Below are 23,017 nucleotides of genomic sequence, written 5' to 3'. Positions count from 1 at the left end.
TGCATGAATGATGGCGTGCAGGGACCCCCGGCCCTGCGCAGCCAAACGACTGCACCAACGCGAATCCACCCTGGATACCGGATTTCTTTGATGATGGCGAGCACTGGGCTGGGGAGTCAGGAGTGTGAAGCCTGCCTCTGCCCCTCTCGAGCCAGCCCGAGGCCTCTGCTCGTCCCTCTGCAGCTCCAGGCCCTGGCTCTGTGTACCGGAGGGGCCCTGACACCGAGCCATTCATCGACAGAAGGAATTGGAGAACTCCAACCTTCTGGAGAAACACCTCGGGCTGGGGAGGAGGGGAGGAAGGTCGACCATGAACTACCTGAAGGGAAAAAACCAGCAGCACTTGACAAAGGAAGGCCCTCCACACCATCAGAATACAGTGATCTGTTAGGTTCCATTCCGTTTAATGCAAACACAAGACCATTTACAATTCCTATTTAAACACAAGCACATAAAAAGTACAGGGGTTTCTGAGATCAGTTTCCACTTCTTCCTCAGACAAGGGGTACGAGCACTCCTGAGTCAGGTGCCCGAGGCAGCGGGCCTGGCACTGTTCCCTGGGTCCCTCGCCAGGAGGGTGCCCCTCCCCGCGAAGCTGCCACGCTTCCTTCCTCCTGTGTTCAGAGTTACCAACACTGAGCCTCCACCCCCCAGGTGAGCGGATACAGATCGGATATTCCCAACGGGCCCTTCTGGTTCACTCCGTCTTCCCTATCATCTGGGACAGGCCCAGGGTGGTCCAGGCTACTTCCAGACAGACACAGTTACAAGAGCCTGGGCTTCTGCAGGCGTCCCTGCCCGCTGCCCCGCCCCCCGGGACAAGAGCTCTGCCAACAGGTGGCGGAGTGACCTTCCCGGCCTGTCCAGTCACTAGGCGGCCCGGGTGCTGGGTTGTGGGCTTCTAAGGGAGAGCCAAAGGGGTCTCTCCAATCACGGCCACTGATTGTACCTCAGAGCCGGAGGAGCTCAGGGTCTCCACCACCCACGGAAGCCTCCCTGTCAAGCTCAGGTGGACAGCTGGGGGTCGGGGGCCGGGCACAGCCCACCTCAGGGCTCCTAGTCGGCAGGCTCCATAGCTCTAGCTAGTGCCGTGCCGTGCCGTGCCTGGCCATGCCAAGTGACACGCGGGCCACATGACTCCTCATCCTAGTTGCCACGGTGGCTAGGACTCCTCTAACGTGCCCGTGGCAGGGAGACAAGTCAGTTACCACACCTAAGTGCCACCTCTTTTTTCCTCCTTTGAGATGCCCCGGGGACCTCAGTGGGCAGCCATCCTCACCCCGTGAGCTGCCGGGCGCCGCCCTGACCCTTCCCCAGCTCCTGCTACCGAGGAAGAATCCTCCAGAGCTGCCCGGCACCAACCAGGGCTGGGGCCATCAGCCCTCGCCCTCCTCGGCGGCAGGGGCAAGGCTGGCCGAGCGGACAGCCCCCGGGCTCTTAAGCAGAGGGGGTGTCGTCAGTGCCCCGCACCCGCCTCGCGGACACACAGTCCCGGCCCGCGTGGGCCGCTGCGGAAGGGGCCCGTCAGGGCGCAGGCGGCGCAGCACGGGCTCTGCTCTCAAGGGCAGCTGGAGACAGCGCACCCCGACTGACGCCTCTGGCGCACGACCAGGTTTCTCAGAGAGCCGCGACCCCCAGCACGCGAGGCGTACGGCCTACAACGGCGGGGTCTGCTCCGATTCCCACGGTCTCCTTAGGAAGCCAGCCTTGCCTCGTCCCAGCTCAGCGGACGCCCAGCCCGAACGACGCGTGGGGCCGTGTCCGTAGGGCGCCACCCTCCTGCTGACTTCTGCTTCTGGAAGTGCTTTTGGGCACTGCAAACTGATCATCAGAAGACGGTGGCTCTAGACTTTGGCTCAGCCTCAGACAGCGGAGCGCCCAGGGACAGGACCACACGTGGGCCGAGCGGAACATTCCAGGAGGCCAGCCCAGAGCGGACAGCTCCGGGCCAGGGGAGGGGCCGGCCCCTCGGTTCTGGCGTTTGCCGCGGTGCCCGCGGCGCCCCAAGGGCTTTTCATCAGAACAGGACAGGCAGAATCATCCTTCCAGACCCACGCAGTCAGGCATGTGTCACCAAACCCGGCAACTGTTCCTTTCCCCAACCCGCTCCCACCTCAAATACAATTTTAAGCAAAAAAAAAAAAAAAAAAAGAAAGAAACATGCTTCCGGCTCCGCCGCTTGTTCTCGATGTCTGTAGTTTTTGCTACCAAAATAAGAACACGTACAGGGCAAAAGGGGAACACTCATTTCAATGCATAAATGATTCCTAAAAGCTAAGCATGTCAGCCAGGAGACCGCACCTGGTCCCCTGTGGAATCAGAGGAGAATCGGGCCCCAGAGTCACAGCTTCCTACTTGTCCAGAAGGTTCCTAAATTCTCAGGGCAGGGCTATCAAGGCATGCATGCTTGCACTTAAATAAATGAAAAGCCACCACTTGGCCCAGCTCTCTGGAAGCCCAGCAGTGTCAAGGCTGGGTGGTGTGCGTGCGTGTGAGAGAGGGAGTGTGAGCGTGTGGTTACCTGATGCTCTCCCGTTCGCTCCTCGCACTACCCTGGGCTCAAACTCTTAGCCCCAGAGCATCAAAGTCCTCGGGTGCACCCCCCCCCCCCCCCGTCGTCTCGGGCTCCCCGCTCTCCCGTGGCTGGCTTTCTGCCAGAGCTGGGCCTCGGATTCGACACCAAGTCTCTTCAGAGCCTCTGGCAGGGCAGGCACAGAAACCAAACTCACACACACCCCGAGCTCATCCGGAAGTTAGAGTGAGAAGCCGATGACGTCAGAGAAGCGGGTCCAAATGGAACGAGGCGCCGGTCACGAGCAGTGGCCCTCAGATCCGGGGCGCTTCGGGGGGCGGCGGCTCCGCGGCCTGCGTCTGTAGCGTCAGGTATTTCACTAGCGGGAGAGAGGCCTCGGTTACCGGGGACGCCCACCCCGCCGCCAACGCGGCAGGTCCGCGCTCGAGGCCCCGCGCGCGCCCGAAAGCCCGTGTGCCCCGTCTGTTCTGGCCAGCCTCCCCTCTGGCGCGCACTCTGTCCCCAGTCGGGGCGACCCTGCGCCCTGGGAGAGCAGGGGGAAGGCAGACAACCCCTGTCCTCGTCGGTAAAATGGGCACGCTCCCGGCGGGGCTGGCTGGCCACCGTGGTCGGCTTCCCTCTGCTCCCCTCGGTCCCCGTCCCCGCGACACAGCGATGGGCCTGTCCCCGCTGCTGCTTTCGGCTCCAGGGACAACAGCCCGGCTCCCCGGCCTCCCTGCCTCCTCCTGCCTGCCCTCACCCGGCCTCCCATCGCCCTCAGAAAGTGCTCGACTGCAGAAGGGAGAGGCACGGGGGTAGGGGGTGGGGGCGGAGGGGCAAGGGCCCTGAGAAGAGGCTCTGTTTTAGCCGAGCCCCTCTTGCCTTTGGGCAGTCTTCAAAACGCAAAGTCACAGGCCTCATTTCAAAGCTTCCACCCACCCACAGCTGGGTGGGCGTCTGTCTGGGCCGCATCGGTTCCCCCCCCCCCACCCCCCACAGGGAGTAGAGGCCCCTGGTGTCATGAAGCTGGAATCTGGCTCATCGAGGGCAGAGCGCAATGAGCCCTGGGCCCCGGCAGCCGCCTGTTCTGGCCGGAAATTCCAGAAACGGACGCCTCTGGGCTTCCCTCGCACCGTTCTGCTTAGCGCGGGGCCCACCGACTAAGAGCCCTGCAGCAAGAAACGAGGGCCCGTGAGGCCTCACCTTGGGGTTCCTCACACACAACGGCTTCCAGGTTCTCTCCCTTCACGTAGTCTGCATTCAGACCCTCTGCAACGGGCAAAGAGCAGAGGTGGTGACGGACACAGAACCGAAGGGCCCCTGACCAAGCCCGGGGGTTCTCGTCATGGTCCTCAGAGGACGCACAGCAAAGGCCTCGGCCCCGCACCCCCCCCCCCCCCCCGGGGCAGGTGCCACCCCCCGGGAGACGGGGGCCCAGACAGCAGGCTCAGCACCACCCACGGGTCCGCATGCCAGCCCAGGGTCCAGCGAGGTGGGGGGAGCCAAGCGCCGCACGAGGGACGGACAGAGGCGGGGTGGAGAGGGGCAGATGGCAGAACAGGCTTCAGGGCAGAGTGGCTGGCAAAGCGTCCTGTCGCTTCCAGGCCACACGCGCCCCTTCGGGCCGCTAACTCCCCCAGCCGGGAGGGGAGAAGCGCCGTGTGCACCGCCGCGCGGAGGGCCCGGCGCGCTCGGGGAGCTGCTCTGGTCCCTTACATGGGCGTCCCCCCACCCCCCACACTGCCTTCCAAGAGGGGCTCGGGGACTTTCTCAAAGCTTCCTCTGCCTGCCGGCACTCAGGTCACTGAGCACCCGGGACTCCGAGGGGACCCCAGCCTGCTGCTACTTAGGGGGAGTCCAGAGTCCGTGTCACGGCCCTGGGTAAGCGGACGGCTGGAAGCCTTATCAGAGCCCTGGGCCTGTGGGAAAATCGGGCCACGGTTCTCAGCAACCAAATGACTGAGCAGGCACAAAGTCCCCCTGCCACCCGGGGCTACATCCAGGCTCCCCGTACCTCAGAAAAGTACGCCTGCCTGCCCTGGTGCTTTCGAGCTCAAGGTAGACACCGGACGGGCCCAGGAAGAATGTGGGCATTGCTTGGCTGGCAGGGGTGGCTGGCTCCGTGTGGGGCAAGACCGGTGAGGGAGCCAGCGGAAGCGGCTCCTGCCCGAGGGCCGTGGGCTGGGAGATGCACCCGAGCCTCCCGATCGCTGCCCCCTGCCAGCCTGGCACGCACTCAGCGGGCCCCGGCCTCCCAGACAGGAGCCCCCACCCCAGCCGCGCGGGGCCCAGAGACAGAAGACAACAGAGTGAGCTAAAGGTGGTCGTGGTCACAGCCAAGTCGGTGAGGGCCAGGGAAGGGCTCGGGGTGCAGGGCGGGGACGAGGAGCAAGAACAGCAGGTGGGGAGGGTGGACAATGATGTACTGTGGCCAAAGCAGAAAAGGAAAATGAGAAAGTCGAAGCATGTCATTACCTTGACCTTCTGCTGCATCTGAAGGCAAGACACAAAGCTTAGGACCCTGGAGTAAGAAGTTAGCCCCCCCCCGCAACAGACCACAGGGGCTTTCTGCGAGATGCAGTGACCCTGTCACACTGTGACTTTGTCACTGAGGGCAGAGACAGAAAGCAGAGGGTCCCCAAAGCTCCCCCTCCCCAACCCCGGCAGCCATGCCCCATCTCCCTGGGGCTTCCCGGTGCACGGGATGCAGAGCAGGTTCTGCTCTGCCTTCTGTCACCTCCACGCGGTGCTGGCCGTGGCCTGGCATAAAGGGTAGGATGGGAAGTCCTGACCCCAGCTTCTCAGGGGGCTTAGTTGCTCCACAAACATCCATGGGGCTCCTCCCGATTCCGGCCTGGGTGCCAAGGACACATCCGTGAATGAAGCACACACGGTCCCTCACGGAGCTGCCAGTCCCGGGCGCGATGCGGGGGCGGTGGATGCAGGAACCCAGCCCAACGCGGCCCCGCGGGCTCCAGGCCCGGTCGGCAGGGGGCGCTGTGGCAGCACGCAGCCTCGGCATCCAGCGAGTCCCACGGGCCCGGAGGGCAGGAAGGCTTCCCGGGAGGGTGCCCCAGGCCCAAGGATGAGCAGAGAACCCGGCTACGTGAGAAGAGGGCCAGCGGAGAGAGCAGGGCACGCTCGGAGAGGGAGTATGGCTTCTGGGGACAGGGGCTGCTGGTGTGGTTGGTGCCAAACCAGGAAGGGTTTGAGTGGCCAAGCTTAGCGTCTGGACCAGGACCAGCAAGGCAGTGGGGAACGTGCGAGGTCGAGGCAGAGCCGTCCCTCTGGCTGCTCCGAGCAGAGAGGAGTATGGGGGAGAGCGGGGCAGGCGGGAGGCTGACGGAACCATCCCGATGGAGACCTGGCCCCGGACAGGCAGAGGCCGTAGCCGTGCTGGTGGAGAGGTGCGGCCCCAGGGCAGGCCTGTGCAGGGGGCACCAGCGCCGGGAGGGGGAACCCACTCACGCAGGAGGGCTCGGAGACAGGAGCAGAGACTACTGACAAGTTCTGAAGAGTGCTGATAACGCAGGGGTGGGTACAGAAGGGAGGTCTTCAAATCTGGGGGATACGCCACACTCGGTTCCCTTCTGTGTGAGGCCCGTGCTTGCACGAGCGTGTCCAGGGAAGGGACTCGGGACAGTGTGGGTCCAGCAACGACAAGGACATCCTTGACAGACGGAGGGGCAAGTGGGGGGCAAGGGGGGGGGAACGGAGCGACAGTGAGATTCCAGAGGCTGAGGGGGCGTGGGGCTGGCGGGTGTGGTGGCACAGCTGCCTCCCCCACCAGCAAACTGGCCACCACCTCCAGGCTGCCCTCAGAAAGACGGCAGAGCCCGGTCCTCCCGCAGGCTGGCTCACAGCTCGCAGCTGTCCTCACCACCCCCCCTCTACAGTTTATTCTCCCTCAAGTATCACATAAATCGTTCAACTCTATATGCCAAGGCCGTCACGGTCTCATGTTTTCTTTGGCTTTGCCTGCTAATCCAATTTGCAAAGCCTCACACCTGTTTTTAGAAAACAAGTGTGAAAATCAGGTATTTTCACTTCACTTGGTGCGCCCCCCGCCGGTCTCTTCACTGCTCTGCCCTCCCTGTCCCGGTCTCAGGCTCCCCTGTGGATCCGGCACATCCGGACTCAGTTCTTTCAACAGTCCTCTGAACCTCTGTTTCCTTGTTGATAAAGTCAGGGTGCCCTCGAACCTGGGCCCTGGGGCTGACAGGGGAGGCCTCAGGGCGGGACCCCACATCCAGCACTCGGCAGTGGCGGGGAAGCCGATCGTACTGTAACTCTGTTACCCAACATGCCTCCTCACGGCTCCAAGCCCCGTGCCCTGGCATACGAGCCACCTGCCCAGCTCTGATCGGCACGGCTCATGAGCATCTCCCTGTTAGGGTGATGATGCCGTACTGCAGGAATGGCAGCCCCCAGAGACGTGGCCACGTCCTCCACCCCCTACCACCTACGGATGTGACCTTATTTGGAAAACGGTCTTTGCAAGTGTGATTAAGGATCTCAAGATGAGATCATCCTGGATTTAGGGTGGACCCTGTGATGACAAGTGTCCTCATAAGAGACAAGGAGAAGGCACACAGACAGAGGAAAAAGCCATGTGAAGCCAGAGGCAAAGATCGGATTGGTGGGACCACAAGCCGAGGGACACCCGGAGCCACTAGAAGCTGGAAGAGGCAAGGAAGGATCCTCCCCTACAGCCTCTAGAAGGCACAAACCCTGCTGATACCTTGATCTTGGACTTCTGGCCTCCAGAACTGTGAGAGAATAGATTCTGTCATTTTAAGCCACTCCATTTGCTTTTGAACTAGGACAAGAGACAGCTCTAAGGATAATCCAGCTTCCAGTTCCATACTCCTTCTTGACACCCCCCTATTCACACCACTCTACAGCCAAGCTTGTGGGTCCAAGGTGGGTCAATAGGATCTCAAGTGGGGCGACCATGAACAGTTGCGCAGGTTGTAGACTGAAACATGAACCGCGCACACCGCCTGTGTAACCATATGTGGTGGCCCTGGTCAAGAACGCTGTACAAGAGTAAGAGAAACAAATATAATCGCCAGAGGAACAAAGAGGTGGAGACTTCTGCATCACCCACATCTAAGCATTCTGGGGCTCGGGCTCATTTGTTGGTTCCAGGCAGAAGGGCCCAGAGAAAGGGCAGGGAGGGGAAGCCTCAGAGGAGGTGCTCCTAAGCTTTAGGAAAGAGGAAAGCCAGGCTTGAGCCAGGCCCTCTCACTTGAACTAAAAATCGCCAGTCCTAGAGACACAGCGTCAGTAAGCAGTGACACATCAAAGCCGTGCTAGTGAAACGAGCAAGGGCGCCCTCCTTGCTCACCCTCGCCGGGTCCCCACAGGCTGGCAAGATGGGGCTCGCTTTGTCACTATTCGACTTACAGCTTAGACACGCTCGGCTACAGTATACAATGAAAGCAACCTTTTGCATGTGAAGCATGTGGGGGGGTGCAACCCCCCCCCCATTCTGCCCCTTGCCTTCCTGCTCCTTGAAAGCCCTCATCGTTGCGGCGGCGCGCTGGCTCTCAGAGCCCCGACCCCTGCCTGAGCTCCCGAGGAGGCCGGCGGTGTGAGCAGGCGAGACCGGAGGCCGAATGGAAAGCCCAGGCCCTCTCCCACTCTGACACAAACGTCAGCGTCCCCCCGCGCCGCCCACAGAAACACAGCCAGTTTAAACTTGGGTCCGGCCTCGACCTGTCCACCCCGGAAAGTCCACTCAGGAGTCGGTCTGGAATGGACCCGAATCATGCCCCCGTTTCTGCCCGTCTCCCTTGAAAGGCCTTGGCCCCTTGGTTTGGAGGCCACAGGGTGGTTGCACTTACGCTGGATGCTAAAGCAGAACTTCTTCTGCTGGTAGGAGATGTAGCTGGAGACCGCGCCGATCAGGGCCATGGCCAGGGCGCTGGCCACACCCGCGATGGTGCTGGCCTCGGCCGACACTCCTAGGCAAGCGGGGGGAGAGGGGGAGACATGAAGAGACGTGGCACCAGGCCAACAGCCCCGCGACACCGGCTCAGGCACCTGGCTCTCCTCTCGCCACCGAGCTAAGCTCGTTCCAACCCCCGCGACCCCCAAGCCAGTGTGACAGGGCAAAGCCACTTCTATCTAAGGCATCTGCCAAGCGCTTCTCGTTTTCCATAAGGATTTCCACCTCTCAGGCCAGCAGGCTTCCTTCCCATGGGGCCACCTCCCCGGGGACCCCGATTTTCATGCTTCATTCTCTTAAATCACTGTATCCTTCTGCCGCTGGCCGGGCGGCTCTCTCCTGGAAATAGGGGAAGGCCGGCACTAGGTCTCCTCGGGACACAAACCCACCGGATTCAGAGTCGTCACTGCCATGCCGACCATCACCTGGAAAAAGGACAAAAACCGTGAGCCTGTGACCCCCCAGCTTGCGGGCAGCCTCTTCCCAACTCAATGACCCTGATTCCACCCCTGCCACAACACCTCCAGTAAATCCCCAGTAGGCTTCTACCTGACTCCGGCAAGAATGGCTTCCTTAGGCCTATCAGCTTGCAAAGCCCAGGCGACCAGGTACAACTCGTTATTTGTAAAACGACAGTGACTGTGCCCTGGGCATGTTCTATCCCGGCTCTTCATACATGGGATTCTTGGCAACGCGGTGAGGCGGGTGCACCTAGCACCCTGATCTTACAGGGGAGGGAGCAGGCTCGCCGGTGAGGGACTTGCCAGCAGGTGGCAGAGCTGGACCCATGCCAGGCGAACCTCCTTCTGGATGCGTGCACTACCCGTAGCCCATGTATGTACTGTCTCCTGTAAGAAGTCTCAATTCTTTATCCGATTGCAGAAAATGCTTCTATTAAACTTTTTTTTTAAATAAAGGATGGAAGACTAGCATAAAAACAACTCATAATTCCACCACCCAGAGAGATCTGCAGTTACTATTTCAATTTACTTGCCTCCTGGGCCTAGTGCTTCACATGTTTTTCTTCCCATCCAGATGCTTCCATTCGTGTAAGGTAGCTACAGGAGCTGCTGGTGACCCGGGGTTTTTAAGGCCCGTCACCTCTACCTTGGCACATAAGCAAATGGAGGCTGGCAGTCCCTGGTCCAGTATTTTGAAATTCAGAAGTCTCCGGAACAGATCAGTGGGTGGCAGGGATTAGGGCGGGGGGGGGGGGGGGGGAGACGGCTTGACTCTGAAAGGGCCCTTCCGTGTCAGAACTGGTCTTTATCGGGGCCCTGGTGGCAGTCACACGCGTCTATACCCGTGAGTGTGATAAAACTGCACAGAACTCAACACACACGCTTACCTCCCCAGACGGCAGTGCCCTGACGAGCAACTGGTACCATTTCAGGACATTCATCAGCCTTGGGCTCCCCCCTTCTTCTCAGGGCAGAGCGCTCATTCATGGAGCGGGGCTGTACGCCCAGGGCCCAGGGTTTTTAAGGGAAACCGCTCTGGGATGTTGGAAGCAATGAACTCTGGCACTTCCTCTGCCAATCGGAGTCCGGGAATGCACAGGCTCATGGACTGTAACACATGCGCCCTTCTGGTGGTGGTGGGGGGGGGGGTGTTGGTAACGGAGGGGGGGGCCGTGGGGGGGAGCATAATTTTGCTGTGAACCTAAAACTGCTCTGAAAAATAAAGTCTATTTTTTTTAAAAAGAGTGTGGGACAGAAAATGAGGTCTGTTATGTTCCCACTTAGGGCTGAACCCTTGAGTTGAAGATCCCTGATTGGATACAGAAGGTTACTTCAAAAGCACAGTCAGTGCCATTGCAAAGCACTGAGCAGAGAGGGGGGCACAGGGCCCTTTGTGCACCAGCAGGTCCGCGGTGAGGTCGCCTGTGAGGGTCCGGAGTCTGATGGTGTTGGCCCATCGGCGGTCCCTTCTGCTGCGCTGGACGTGGCCACTGCCAGGGACAGGGGCAGTCCTCTCCCAGGCGTCCTCTGCTGACGTGCTCACGTCAGCAGATCCCCAGACAGGTTCGAGCAGTTCGACCTCCTCTTCCGCTCACCTCAAGTCCTGAGCCTCACGATCCGTATGACCGTGAGCTACAAGAATGTCACATGAAATGCGGACAGGGTGGCGCTAGCCACACAGGCCAAAAGGTGGAAACCACCCAAAGGTCTTGAATCAGTTAATGAATACAGATGTTTTTGGAATTTATGTAAAGGGTTTCATCATCCCTAATGTAAAAGGAGTCCTTACAAGTTGACGAGAAAAGAGGCAGACTCCAGTAAAAAGGAAAAAAAAAAAAAAACAAACAAAAAACGTGGGTAACGAACGTGAACAGGGAATTCAACACAATGTATCAGGAGGGTCCAATACGACCTAGAGGTAAAAAGTGTTCCACCTCTCTTGTAGTCGAAGAAATGCAAATGTCAACAGGATAGCATTTTATACTGATCAAATTTACAAAGATTACAAAGCCAGCGTACCCAGGGAAGCTGAGGGCAGGTAGGAGGGGACGCCAGTACTACCTCAGGGGAGTACCGCTTGGCAGTACACTTGGAGTCACATCGTTAAAACTTTATACTTCCTGTGACCCAGCAAGTCAACACCTAGGAATTTAGCTGACAAACACTGAGGCTTTTGTGTATTTGGCTCTGAGGAGGTTTATCACGGCACGGTGTACGGTGGTAAACAGCCGGAGAGAGAGACCTCTCAAAATAGGAACTGGTTAAATAAATTATGGTATAACATCATGCACTCATTAACACAGTATTTTAGAGTACTCTTTAATGACCGAGAAAAATAGTCAGGGTGTTACTGAATAAAAACTGGTTTTAAAAAAGCAGCATGGTCCCATTTTTATAAAAATAAATATTTACAAATGTGTATTATCCAGAGAAAAAGTACTACAAGCATATACTCCAAAGTATTACTGGTGACTCTTCCGGGATGGTAAAACAATAAAGGAGTACTTTCATATAATTTATAAGAAATGTTTAAAATAGACCCGCCCCCATTGTCCCACACCTGGAGGGACAGCTCAGAGAAGCTATTCCACACGTTGCTGGCAGGATCTTCATTTTCAAGGACGGTACGTTTTGTATCCCGACCTGCCTCCTGGGGTCACAATTATATTATACAGCACGCTTACGTACCAAAGAGACCATACATCCAGATCGCCATGTGGAATGCCAGAGCTCGGGGGACCCTTGAAACTACAGTGACTGCACGTACAGGAGGCATTGCGTCCGCAAGGAGGTCCCGAACATGCCCTGTCGTGAACAGAAGCGCTAGATCCAGCGCACCCTCAAATGCAAAAGGCAACAACGCACGTACCCGCGCACACACGTCGGTCTTCAGGCCGCCACAGCCACGTTCCTGGGAGGCAGGGAGGCAAGGCACGTATTTGCCCTTCTCTGACAAGAGCACGGCCCAGGGCTCACAGCGAGCGCCGGACACATCTGATTTGCCAAGGGCATGGAGAGTCGCGGAACGGTGGGGAGATTCTACCTAGAACTGCTGGGGGCGGGGGATGTTCAAGTGTTTAAGGACTTGCGTAAGTATGTTAGTCTCCCAACAGCCACAGCTGGGACTTTTAGATTTTTTTATAAATTTACTTTCACTATAAGAAGATGAGCAGCAGAAATGCAAAATAAAAAGTTAAAAATTAAAGGTGCGAGAAGAGCGCGTGGCAGACTAAAGGGCTTGAAATTGTCCTGCAGGTGGTGGGGGAGCCATTAAAGAGGCTTGTCTTTTGGCTTCTTTAAAAATTTTCCCCTATATTTAAGAAAAATTTCAAACATACTAAAAAGTTGAAAACACTGTACAGTGAACACTCCTATCCACCCTCTGAATTCTATAGTGTTTGGCACTATGTGCTTTATCACATGTCCGTCCGTCTGTCCATCTGTCCCTCCAGCCATTCATCAGTTTCTCTTATTTCTACGCTGCATTTCAAAGGCAGTCACAGACATCCATGCACATCACCCCTAAACATATTATGACCTACGGTTCCACATTTGCTTACGATGCCCTTTTTTAAGGTAAAATTTACATATGGTAAAATACACAAATCTTATGTGTACCATTTGGTAAGTTTTGGCAGATGCAGCCCCCTGCGAAACCCGTACCTCCACCAAAATATACAACAGCACCGTCACCTCAGAAAGTTCTCTCGTTTCCCTGCCCCCATCGATCCCCGTCCACATCCCGACCCCGGCAGCCACAGACCTCGTTTCTAACTCTATAGATCAGTTTTGCAACTATCAGAATTTCATATGGTTGGGCTCATATAGTATGCACTCTCTTTTCATTGACTTCTCTCACTCGGCATAACATTTTTGACATTTACCCATGTTTTTATATTGGCAATTCGTTCTGTCATATGAATATATAAAGATATCACAATTTGTCTATTCATTCTGCTGCTGGTACTTGGGCTGTTCCCAGTGTTTTGTTTTTGTTTTGCTATTATAAATAAAGCTGCTATGAATATTCTTTATAAGTCTTTTTTGGACAGAAGCTCTCATTTCTCTGGAATAGGAGTGAGACTGCTGAGTCACTGGGTAGGTCTATGTTCAGTATTTTAAGAAGCTTTCCATTCCCACCAACAATGTAGGAGAGTTTCAGTTAACCCACATCTGCACCGACATTTGGTATTGTCAGTCTTTCTAATTTTAGCCACTCCTGGTGGATGTGTTGTGATAGTTCGCTGTGGATTTAATTTGCATTTCCCCAATGAATAATGATTTTGAACATCTTCATATAATTTCCCTCTACATAAAGTGTCCGTTCAAATCTCACGCTCGTTTTTTTAACTGGGCTGTTTGTCTTTTCATTAGTACACAATAGTTTTAAACAGAGGACTGACCAAAGCAGTTTTGTGTTCCTGAGGGTTCTCTCTGGCAGCGGTGTGGGGGACAAACTGGAGCCAGGAGACCAGTTAAGAGGTTAAGGTAACGACCCAAGAGGGGAGGGGATGTGGACCTGGGCTCGAGGGGAAGCAAAGAGAAGATTCTAAATTCAAATGATACCAGGGGAGAGGACTTCTGGCATGACCGAGTGAGGAGGTCAACAAATCCTCTCCTCAAAAAGCAGCTCTGGCCCCGGACATTCAGAGGCATCCATGTCAGGAAACGGATTTAGCTCCAGCAAGAAGAGCTGAAGTCTGTGGCCTCTGCGACCAGGGTTTCTCTTGCTCCCCCTGCCCCCAAGGTCTTCCAGCAGCCAGTGGGACTGGGGAAGGGCTGACAGGCCACAAAAGCCCGCGTGACTTGAAACACTGCCAGCCTCTCAGTGGCGAGGAAACAGGGAGAGCCAGCGGCTCCTTCAGCCCCAGCAAGCCACCAGTCACCTTGCCAGGGATTTAAAGAGGAGGTGGAGAGGTAAGACAACCACAGGGGGCCCTTGTCTGCCCTGAAGCCGAGGACATGCCCAGCAGAGACAGGCTGGTATTGGCTGAAGGCCAGCCGGAGAGATCGATCGATGGAGCAGACTGAGTCCAGAAACAAAACCTTACCCTTATGGTCAATGGGTTTTCACCAAGGGAGCTAAGACAGTTCAGTGGGGAAAGGATAATCTAATCAGCAAACAATGCCACAATTGGATATCCACATGCAAAAGAATAAAGTTGGACCCCTAGCTCATGCCATATACAGATCAATTCAAAATGGAGCAGCAAAGACCTAAATGTACAAGCTAAAACTGTAACACCTTTAGAAGACATAGGAAAAAGATCTCCATGACCTTGATTGTTCTTAAACGCCAAAGCATGATTCATAAAAAAACTGATAAACTGACCTTTATAAAGAAATAAATATTCAACAAACAACACTCTTTAAGAAAAGGAAAAGACAGCCATGGACTGGGAGAAGATATTTTCAAAATCATATACCACCTGATAAAGGACTTGTACCCAGATTATATAAAGAACTTGTAAAAGCAAAAAACCCGATTTTTTTTACAAGGCAAAAAATCTGAACAGACTTCACCAAAGAATATAAAATAAGAATATAAAAAGATGTTCAACATCACTTCTCATTAGGGAAATACAAATGAAAAAACGGGGGCGCCTGGGTGGCTCAGTCAGTTAAGCGTCTGCCTTCGGCTCAGGTCATGACCCCGGGGTCCTGGGACTGAGTCCCGCATCGGGCTCCCTGTTCAGTGCGGAGCCTGCTTCTCCCTCTCGTCCCTGCTTGTGCACACACGCTCTCTCTCTTTCAAATAAATAAATAAAATCTTTAAAAAAAAAATGAAAAAATGACGAGATACCCCTACCTACCTATTAGAATGTCCCAAATCCAAAAGAGCTGACAATTCCAATTGCTGATGAGGACATGAAGCAAAAGGAACTCTCATTCATTGTTCATGGGAAAGCAAGATGGTGCAGTTTATCACCAAGTTAAACACAGACTTACCATATGACCCGGCAATCATACACACCGTTCCAAGTGAACTGAAAACTTATGTCCACACAAAAACCTGTAAGTGTTTATAAATGTTTATAGCAGCTTTATACATAAGCGTCAAAAACTGGATGCAACCAGGATGTCCTTCAACAGGTAAACAGCTAACAAAAAGTGCTCCGTCCAGACAATGGATTATTATTCAATGCTAAAAAGAAATACACTATCAAGCCATGAAAAGACACGGAGGAACCTTCAATGCATACTGCTAAGTGAAAGAAGTTCGTCTGCAAAGGCTACACGCTGCATGATTCCAATTATAGGACATTAAGGAAAAGGCAAAGCTATGCAGAAGGTAAACAGATTAGTGGTTACACTAATAGAAAACAGATTAGGGTTGAGGAAGGGAGAGTGGCTGAGTACCAGGCGGATGCACAGAAGAACGTTTATGGTGACAGGACAGTTCTGTATGGTACTCGGGTGGTGGACACGTGACCAAGTGCATTTGTAAAAACCCACACAACTGTACATCGCAAAGAGTGAACTTTAATGTATGTACGCAAAAGAACGAAACGGAACATCGACTAGGCGTGCGGGCGATCCCAGGACGGGATGCAGGCTGTGACAACTGAATCTAACTGCCTGAGAAACGGAGGAGGAGGGACAGAGGAGCCGACCCAAGTAACCTTAAAAAAGGCTATTTTTTTTTTCAGTATTTTATTTATTTGACAGAGAGAGAGAGAGAGAGACAGCGAGAGAGGGAACACAGGCAAGGGGAGTGGGAGAGGGAGAAGCAGGCTTCCCGCCGAGCAGGGAGCCCGATGCGGGGCTCGATCCCAGGACCCCGGGATCATGACCTGAGCCGAAGGCAGACGCTTAACGACGGAGCCACCCAGGTGCCCCCAAAAAGGCTATTTTGACTGGAAACTGTAAGGGAAAGGCCAAAGGATTTAAACATAAAGCCTGTACTGTTGATGGTAAAGGTATTCCTCAGAGAGGTATGAGCGGATACCAAAATTGAGCAAAGCACGCAAATCGCTGACGAATGGTAGGTTTCCCCCGGCAGAGAGGGAAGTTACAGAGAAGCAAGAAAGGAAGGCCAAAAGAAAGCTTTGGGCACTGGATCACAGTTGGAGAATAGGTATGAACTCATGTTTAGGTCAATATAAATGTTGATGAATAGAGAAAATCATAGGTGCACGTGTATACATGGTTTAGTAGATCACCACATACTTCTTGCCTACTCCTGCCCCCTTAAAGGGTATAGAAGCAGCGACATCCCACTAAGTGACGGACACACTCAAGACTCAGGTCTTTGCTTCTAAAATCAATCACTTCCAGTGAGGAAGAGAATGGGGACAGGACACCCAAGGAAACCTTCCCAGCAGGCAACAGCGTGAAGAAGGGAATGAGACCAAGAAAGTGGGAGAGTGCCAGGAGGCGGCGGGAGAAAAGAATGTGAAGCGGCAGATGGTCATCGAAGTCAGATACTGCAGAGGACACACGGGACAAAGAGCTGTGACCATCAAGGCCACTGCGGACCAAAGAGCAACTCAGGAGAGGGAGCTGAGGCTTGCATATGCTAAGGCGTAGACCCAGAGGAGACAATGAGGAGTGGAAACTGGCCTCAGGTTTCTCAGTGGGTGAAAATGCAAGGGAAGGGAGGCGGCTGGCAGGACCTGTTGACAAGAGACTGCCCCTGTCACCTACAAGCAAAACATGGGGTGCTCCTGCAAGACCGAGAGAAATATTTTCTTGAGAGAAAAACCCTATATAACAGATAACATATTATTTCAAAAACAAACTCCAAAACTACAGCTGAGTCTCGTGTATGTGCCTAAGATCCAAAGTTGGAAAATAACGTTAATTAGGATTGTTTTTTTATGCTGATGATTATCACGTATTGAAATAGGATGTTTTATCCTCACTCGTGGCATTAGCATGTCTGCATAGAGGAGAATGTCTGAGAATTTCATCGTGTGCTCATCATGACCATGTGGGACCAGGCTCACACTTGTATTTTTTTGCTGGGACCCCCTTTATTTTCTTTTAATGACGCTTATAATGACAAAGGGTATAACTTAAGCTAACAATGGATTATTCTTTAGACGAGAAGTTTAAATACGAGCCTAATTAAAGAATTTTCCAACACTTCTTCCTTGCTAAAACATGTACTGGTAATAAGCCCCCAGCGTGCCATTCAGCCTTCCATCCGTGCGCGCGCTCCCACTTGCTACCGCTGCCCGCATCTCACCATCTGGAAATACCATTTGTCACCCAGGAGTAATTGGCCAATTTGCTGGGTTTGCCCTTTAAATGTTCCATGTTCTCCTGACACCTGTGAGTTTCGTTTAGTGGTTTTTAGAACTTTTTACCCAAGATGACATTGTCTGGAAAGGTGTTCTGAAGGACAGATGTGACTACGGTATCCTTTAATGTGAAGGGAACACTGTTCCACAGGAAATGTACACGGTCCCTTGCAAGAAGGGGGCAGACGCTAACGCCACAGCCAGACACACTCCTAACTCATTCACGCAGGACATGCTAAGTCACAACCTGCCCCCACAACAGGCTGCCATCACGCCAGTCACAACCGTAACAACTTAGCATCATAACTACAAGTTACAACATACCATCAAAACAGGCAACCACAGGGCGCCTGGGTGGCTCAGTTGGTTAAGCGACTGCCTTCGGCTCAGGTCATGATCCTGGAGTCCCGGGATCGAGTCCCGCTTCAGGCTCCCTGCTCAGCGGGGAGTCTGCTTCTCCCTCTGACCCTCTTCCCTCTCGTGCTCTCTATCTCTCATTCTCTCTCTCTCAAATAAATAAATAAAATCTTTAAAAAAAAAAAAAAACAGGCAACCACATGCAAGTAACAATCACAAGTTCCAATCATAGCTTATTTTGCCACATCAAATCCGGCTGATTCTCTCCATAATAGGATCAGATCTTGATGTGTATTAGGATAAAAGGTTTAAGTCTTCGGTGGTTTTGGAGGGCGGGGGAGGGCATGACTAAGAAGGGCTTAGCATGAGGGGGTTTCCCTGTGGTGATGGAACAGTTCTGTATTCGGCATCCTGGTTGGTCGCGGTCACTGAAATCTACATACACGACGAAATTTCATAGACCCACAGTGCGCGCATGCACACATGAGTACATGCAAAAGCTGACGTAATCTGAATCGGGTCTGTATGCGACTTAATCACAGTCTGTACCAATGCTGGCTTCCTTGGACAACATACTACAGTTATTGTAAGGTCAGTGGCAACCTTCAGGGGACCCTGGGTGAAGAGTACACAGAAATTCTCCTGAATAAGTTTTATAACTTCTTGTGAGTTTTAAACTAATTTTATTTTATTCTATCCCCAACGTGGGGCTCGAACTCACAACCCTGAGGATAATCTCCTTTTTTGATTCAGACAATCAAGAGTCGCACGCTCTACGGACTGAGCCAGCCAGGCACCCTGAGTTTTAAACTATTTTAAACTAAAAAGATCTTTTAAAAGATGTCAGACTTGCCATGGGTCTCCTAAAAAAATGCTTGTCATGATGAGCCTTGCTGTTCCCAACCCAAGGGTGAAAGGACCCCCAGCTTGGGGGCAGGAGTGGTCCCCAGTCACTGGTGCCGCCTGGGCAAGTGGCTCCGGCTCGGGATGGAGATATTAGCCATGCTGCACTTTGCCTTGGGGGCACCAGGGGGAACGTGTGGCTTTTCCAAATTGGCTTATAAAGCCCTCCCCTTTTGAGCTGCACAGCCCATATGATTCCAAGTGAGCCCTCCAAGTTGTAAGCAGGATGTCTAAAAACGACCTCTTATATCCCAGAGGCCGAGTAAGAACAGCTCAATTAATCTGGTCGCCATGTAATCACATTTGTAATGAGATTAAGGTGTTTAGACAAATCAATGCTCCTAATTTTACCTTTGTCAGGTTTGTATTCACCACCGCCTAATATGTCTTCAAGATCCTTGTCTGAAAAACCTGGAGAAAACCAAATATACATATCAATACCACAACACATTTTTCAGGGACAAAAATCTTGTGTTAGGGTTGCCCAACATCCCCAGAAACTGACTGCCAGTTAAGAATGTCCCTGATGAATAGGAAAGGCAAAATTCTAACAGGGCACTAAGATTCCCTCCCACTAGAGTACACACCTGGCATAATCTCCCATCACTTGGAGTGTGAGTGGGACCATGGACAAGGTGGCTATCCCCGCTGCCATTAGGTTATATTAGGCGCCAAAGGTAAAGAGCTACTGCGGATGTAATTAAGGTCCCAAATCAGTTTGACTTTGCCTGAATCAAAAAGGAGATTATCCTCGGTGGGCCCGACTCAAGCAGGCAGGCAGGGTGAGGCCTTCCTGAGCTCAGACACTAGAAGCAGCAGAGTTAGTCTTCTTCTCCCAGCATTCCCCCGTTTCTGTCTTTCTCCATCAGTTCTACGACTGCAAGGAAACGTACTCTGCCAACCACCACACAAACTTGGAAGAGAACCCAAGCTCAGAGGAGACCAGGCCGGGCTGACATCGTGATGGCAACTCGGGAGGCCCTGGACAGAAAGCTCGGCTTAGCTGTTTACCTGAACTCACCACCAAAGGGAACTGAGTTCATAAATGGGTGCTACCTTAACTCGTGAAGCTTGTGATCATTTGTTATGAGGCAAAAGAAAATAACACAAGGAAACAGAAAAAAATGGATTCTGGCTTAACCACGGAGTACACAACTTTAATGTTCTGTGTGAGGAAATGGAAAGTAGGCTGAAAGGATTTCTGCCACGTTTTTTGAGTCAACTGTACTACTTTGGAGTGCGCTTGAGTGACTATTTCGGTTCTGAGTTTATCAGCTGCTCTGTGCCACAGAAGACCACTTTTCCTAGAAAGAATCAGTGATGGCCAAACTAGGGTTATGGCAGCTTGAATATTTGGCAGATGTTTTCTTGGAAATGAAATGAAAGGACGCTGTCCCTTCAAAGAAAACCACTGGCAAGATCTGTTGCCAATGGTAAGATTTCGAACAAAACTTAGAATTTTGAAAAATCGCTATCTACTACTGTGAGCTTAGCAGCTTCCCAATACTTAAGACTTGATCTAAGGAGATGGGAGTGACATTAACAAATGTGAGTTTGGGGTACTGCATAATGAAACATGGCATTATCTGGAAGTTCAAAAGACCTCAGGACACCAGTATTTCCAAATGACCAACGCACAATATATAAAACCAAGAATGGGTAAAAATTCCACTGAAAGTCCAAGGAAGTCCTGGAGGGTTTAATGGAATCGAGTATGAAAAGTTCACTGATAGGGTGTCACATTCCACACTACACTGAAACGGTAAGAAACCACCACCAGCTGAGTTTGGGTGTCTTTACAAAGAAGAACATCTACAGCAATGACCTAAAGAGTCAATTAAAATATCCCTCCCTTTTTCAAATGCTTATGTATATGAGGCCAGATTTCCTTCATACACTTCAGCCACCACAATACATTACAACTGAATCCGGAAACAGAGTGAGTCTAGCTCTTCTGCTGAGACATTACAGAAATGTGCAAAAAATGTACACAGAAACAAAAGCCTTTGAAATCCTCAATGATTTTGGGAATCCAGAGACCAAAATGTTTGTGAAGTACTATTTAGGGTTCTCCTATGCCTTGGCTCTGCTGGGCCCCGGGGGGCTCTGCAGGCCACTGTAGTGAATGAGTGACAACCCGGCCAGGGAGCCGCCATGCTGACTTACCACCTCCTCCTCCTGCGCTCGGTTTCCTGCGGCCATCATCTCGATCATTTCGGTCATCCAGGGCATCGGCCAAGTTAAAATCATCATCTGCAGTGGACCCCAAAACATACAAGAGAAAGTCAACTGGTTAAAGCACAGGGAGCTCTTTGGACATCTGCCCCAAAGAGAGCTCCACAGTACCCTTCTTTACTGCCCTCCTCAGAGTGGCAGCATTACCTGCAGGCTTTGCTGGAGCTCTGGTTGTTCCTGGCCTCTTATAAAATGGGGAAGGGGGACAGCATGGGAACACATTTAGTAACAAAATACAGCAGCCACCTCATGGCTCAGGGATGTTACATCATGAGTATGGTGCACTTGTCTTAGTCCTTGAGGCCCCTCTAAGGCCTCTGACAACCCCTTTGAGGATGACAAAGAAATGTAGAAGGTTTAAATGAGATGAGTTCCATTCATTTTTCTTCAGAGGACTGGTGGTAAGGCAGACATGGTCCCACAAATGACCTGAAGATTAATGGAGCGATGTGTTCAGCCTAGATCTGTTGGATAGGACCCCCTGGTCCAGGGGGTTCCAGAGCTTGAGCACGACCCTTGGGAGCTTCAGGCCTTGGTTTCCACCACTATCAACCTGGCACCATAACCGTAAATAATACTGCGCAGGGATGGACTGAGGTTATGTTCCCAGTAGAGTATGGGAATGTCTTATAAACTGAAAGTAGTATAATACCAACAAAATATTTTATATAAGCATGGTTGTTACTCCTGTAACTAAGGTTTTTCAGCTCAACCAGACTCCTCTAAAAATACGGACTTCTTTCACTCCTATCACATAGCAGCATACTACGTATCAGTTTTCTAACAGCTTCTTTCCTTAGACATCAAGACTTTGGTGTAACTGTTCCTACTATTAGAAATTGGTTAAAAGTAAAAAGATGGGTAAAAGTATATGATACAAATAGCAACTGTGGGAGAGCTGGAGTAGCTATATTACTATCAGATAAAACAAACATTAAGACAAACACTGTTACAAGAGTCAAAGAATGACATTTTGTAATCACGAAAGGATAAATCCAGCAGAAAGATAAAATTTTAAACATATATGCACCCAACAATCAAGCCCCAACATACAAGAAAAAAATGGCAAAAATTGAAGAATAGGCAATTTGACAATAATAGTTGTAGATTTCAATACCATCCTTTCCATTGTAGATAGAACAGCTTGACTGAAAATCAGAAAGGAAGACTTGAACCAACGGGTCGAAGAAGAAATCACAGGGCATATTATTAAATACCTTGAGATGGATGAAAAAGAAAACACAACATACCAAAACTTATGTGTTATTATGAAAGCACTGCTGGGGGGTGGGGAATTTCCAGCTGTAAACATTGACATTAAAGAAAAAAAAAAAAGGTCTCAAATCAGTAGCCTAATCTTTCGCATTAAAATATTAGATAGGGGTGCCTGGGTGGCTCACTCAGTTAAGGGTCCAACTCTTATTTCAGCTCAGGTCATGATCTCAGGGTCGGGAGATTGAGCCCCACATTGGGCACCATGCTCAGCAGGGAATCTGCTTGAGATTCTCTCTCCCCTTCTCCCTCTGCCCTTCCCCCTACTCTCTCAAATAAATGAATAAAATCTTTAAAAAAAAGAAATTAAAGAGGAAACCAAACCTACATCAAGCAGGAGAAAATAAAAATTGTGGCAGAAACAATTGCAATAGAGAATATAAAAAACAGAGAAAGAAAATCCAAAAATTAGATTCTTTCAGCAAAATTGACGAACTGTTACATGACCCAAGACAAAAAGAAAGAAGACCCAAATTACTAAATTCAGGAATGAAGAAGAGACATTACTACCGACTGTACAGAAATAAAAAGAATTAAGGAACACTATGAGCAATTCTATTACAATAAATTAGATAACCTAGATGAAATGGACAAATTCCTGTACACAAACCACCAAAACTGACTCAAGAAGAAACAGAAAATCTGACTAGATCTACAAGTAAAGAGAGTGAATCAGGGATTTAACAACTTTCCACAAAGAAAATCCCAGGACCAGAAGTCCTCATTGATGATTTCTACAAAATATTTAAAGAAAAATCAAAGTCATTAAGGAGGGCACGTGATGTGATGAGCACTGGGTGTTATACTGAACTGATGAATCATTGAACATTATATCAAAAACCAATGATGTACTATACCTTGGCTAATTGAATTTAAATTAAAAAAAATAAAGAAAAATCAAAGTCAATTCTTCTTAAACTCCTCCAAAAAGTAGAGGGAATACTTCCTAACTAATTCTATGACGCCAGTAGTACTTTATACCAAAACCACCACAAGATAACTAGATAACAAATCTACCACAGACCTCTAACCGACCTCTAACTCTTATGGGCACAGATGCAAAATCCTCAATAAAATA

General features: G+C 51.5%; 1 protein-coding gene across 3 annotated transcripts in view; it reads right to left on the bottom strand.

The window, feature by feature from the left end:
* Positions 1–2,625: 2,625 nt before the first annotated feature.
* CD99L2 (CD99 molecule like 2) overlaps positions 2,626–23,017 on the bottom strand; it is an 84,991-nt gene continuing 64,599 nt past the window's right edge. Inside the window, exons 3-9 of one of the 3 annotated variants that reach the window (XM_028091958.2) lie at positions 20,599–20,685; positions 18,784–18,843; positions 8,855–8,890; positions 8,362–8,481; positions 4,988–5,005; positions 3,716–3,781; positions 2,626–2,891 (exon numbers count right to left, since the gene is read on the bottom strand). In XM_028091958.2, the coding sequence (XP_027947759.1) occupies positions 2,827–2,891; positions 3,716–3,781; positions 4,988–5,005; positions 8,362–8,481; positions 8,855–8,890; positions 18,784–18,843; positions 20,599–20,685 (452 nt within the window). In that variant the 3' untranslated portion in view covers positions 2,626–2,826. Of the gene's footprint in view, positions 2,892–3,715; positions 3,782–4,987; positions 5,006–5,249; positions 5,367–8,361; positions 8,482–8,854; positions 8,891–18,783; positions 18,844–20,598; positions 20,686–23,017 lie in introns of all 3 variants that reach the window. The other 2 variants (XR_015769415.1, XM_028091959.2) reach the window with 2 other exon arrangements.

This window comes from Eumetopias jubatus, unplaced genomic scaffold, assembly GCF_037043125.1.
Source record: "Eumetopias jubatus isolate StellerSeaLion01/CBP00866 unplaced genomic scaffold, mEumJub1_p1.0 scaffold_11, whole genome shotgun sequence".
NCBI classification, from domain to species: domain Eukaryota; kingdom Metazoa; phylum Chordata; class Mammalia; order Carnivora; family Otariidae; genus Eumetopias; species Eumetopias jubatus.
This window is presented reverse-complemented; position numbering and strand designations above follow the sequence as displayed.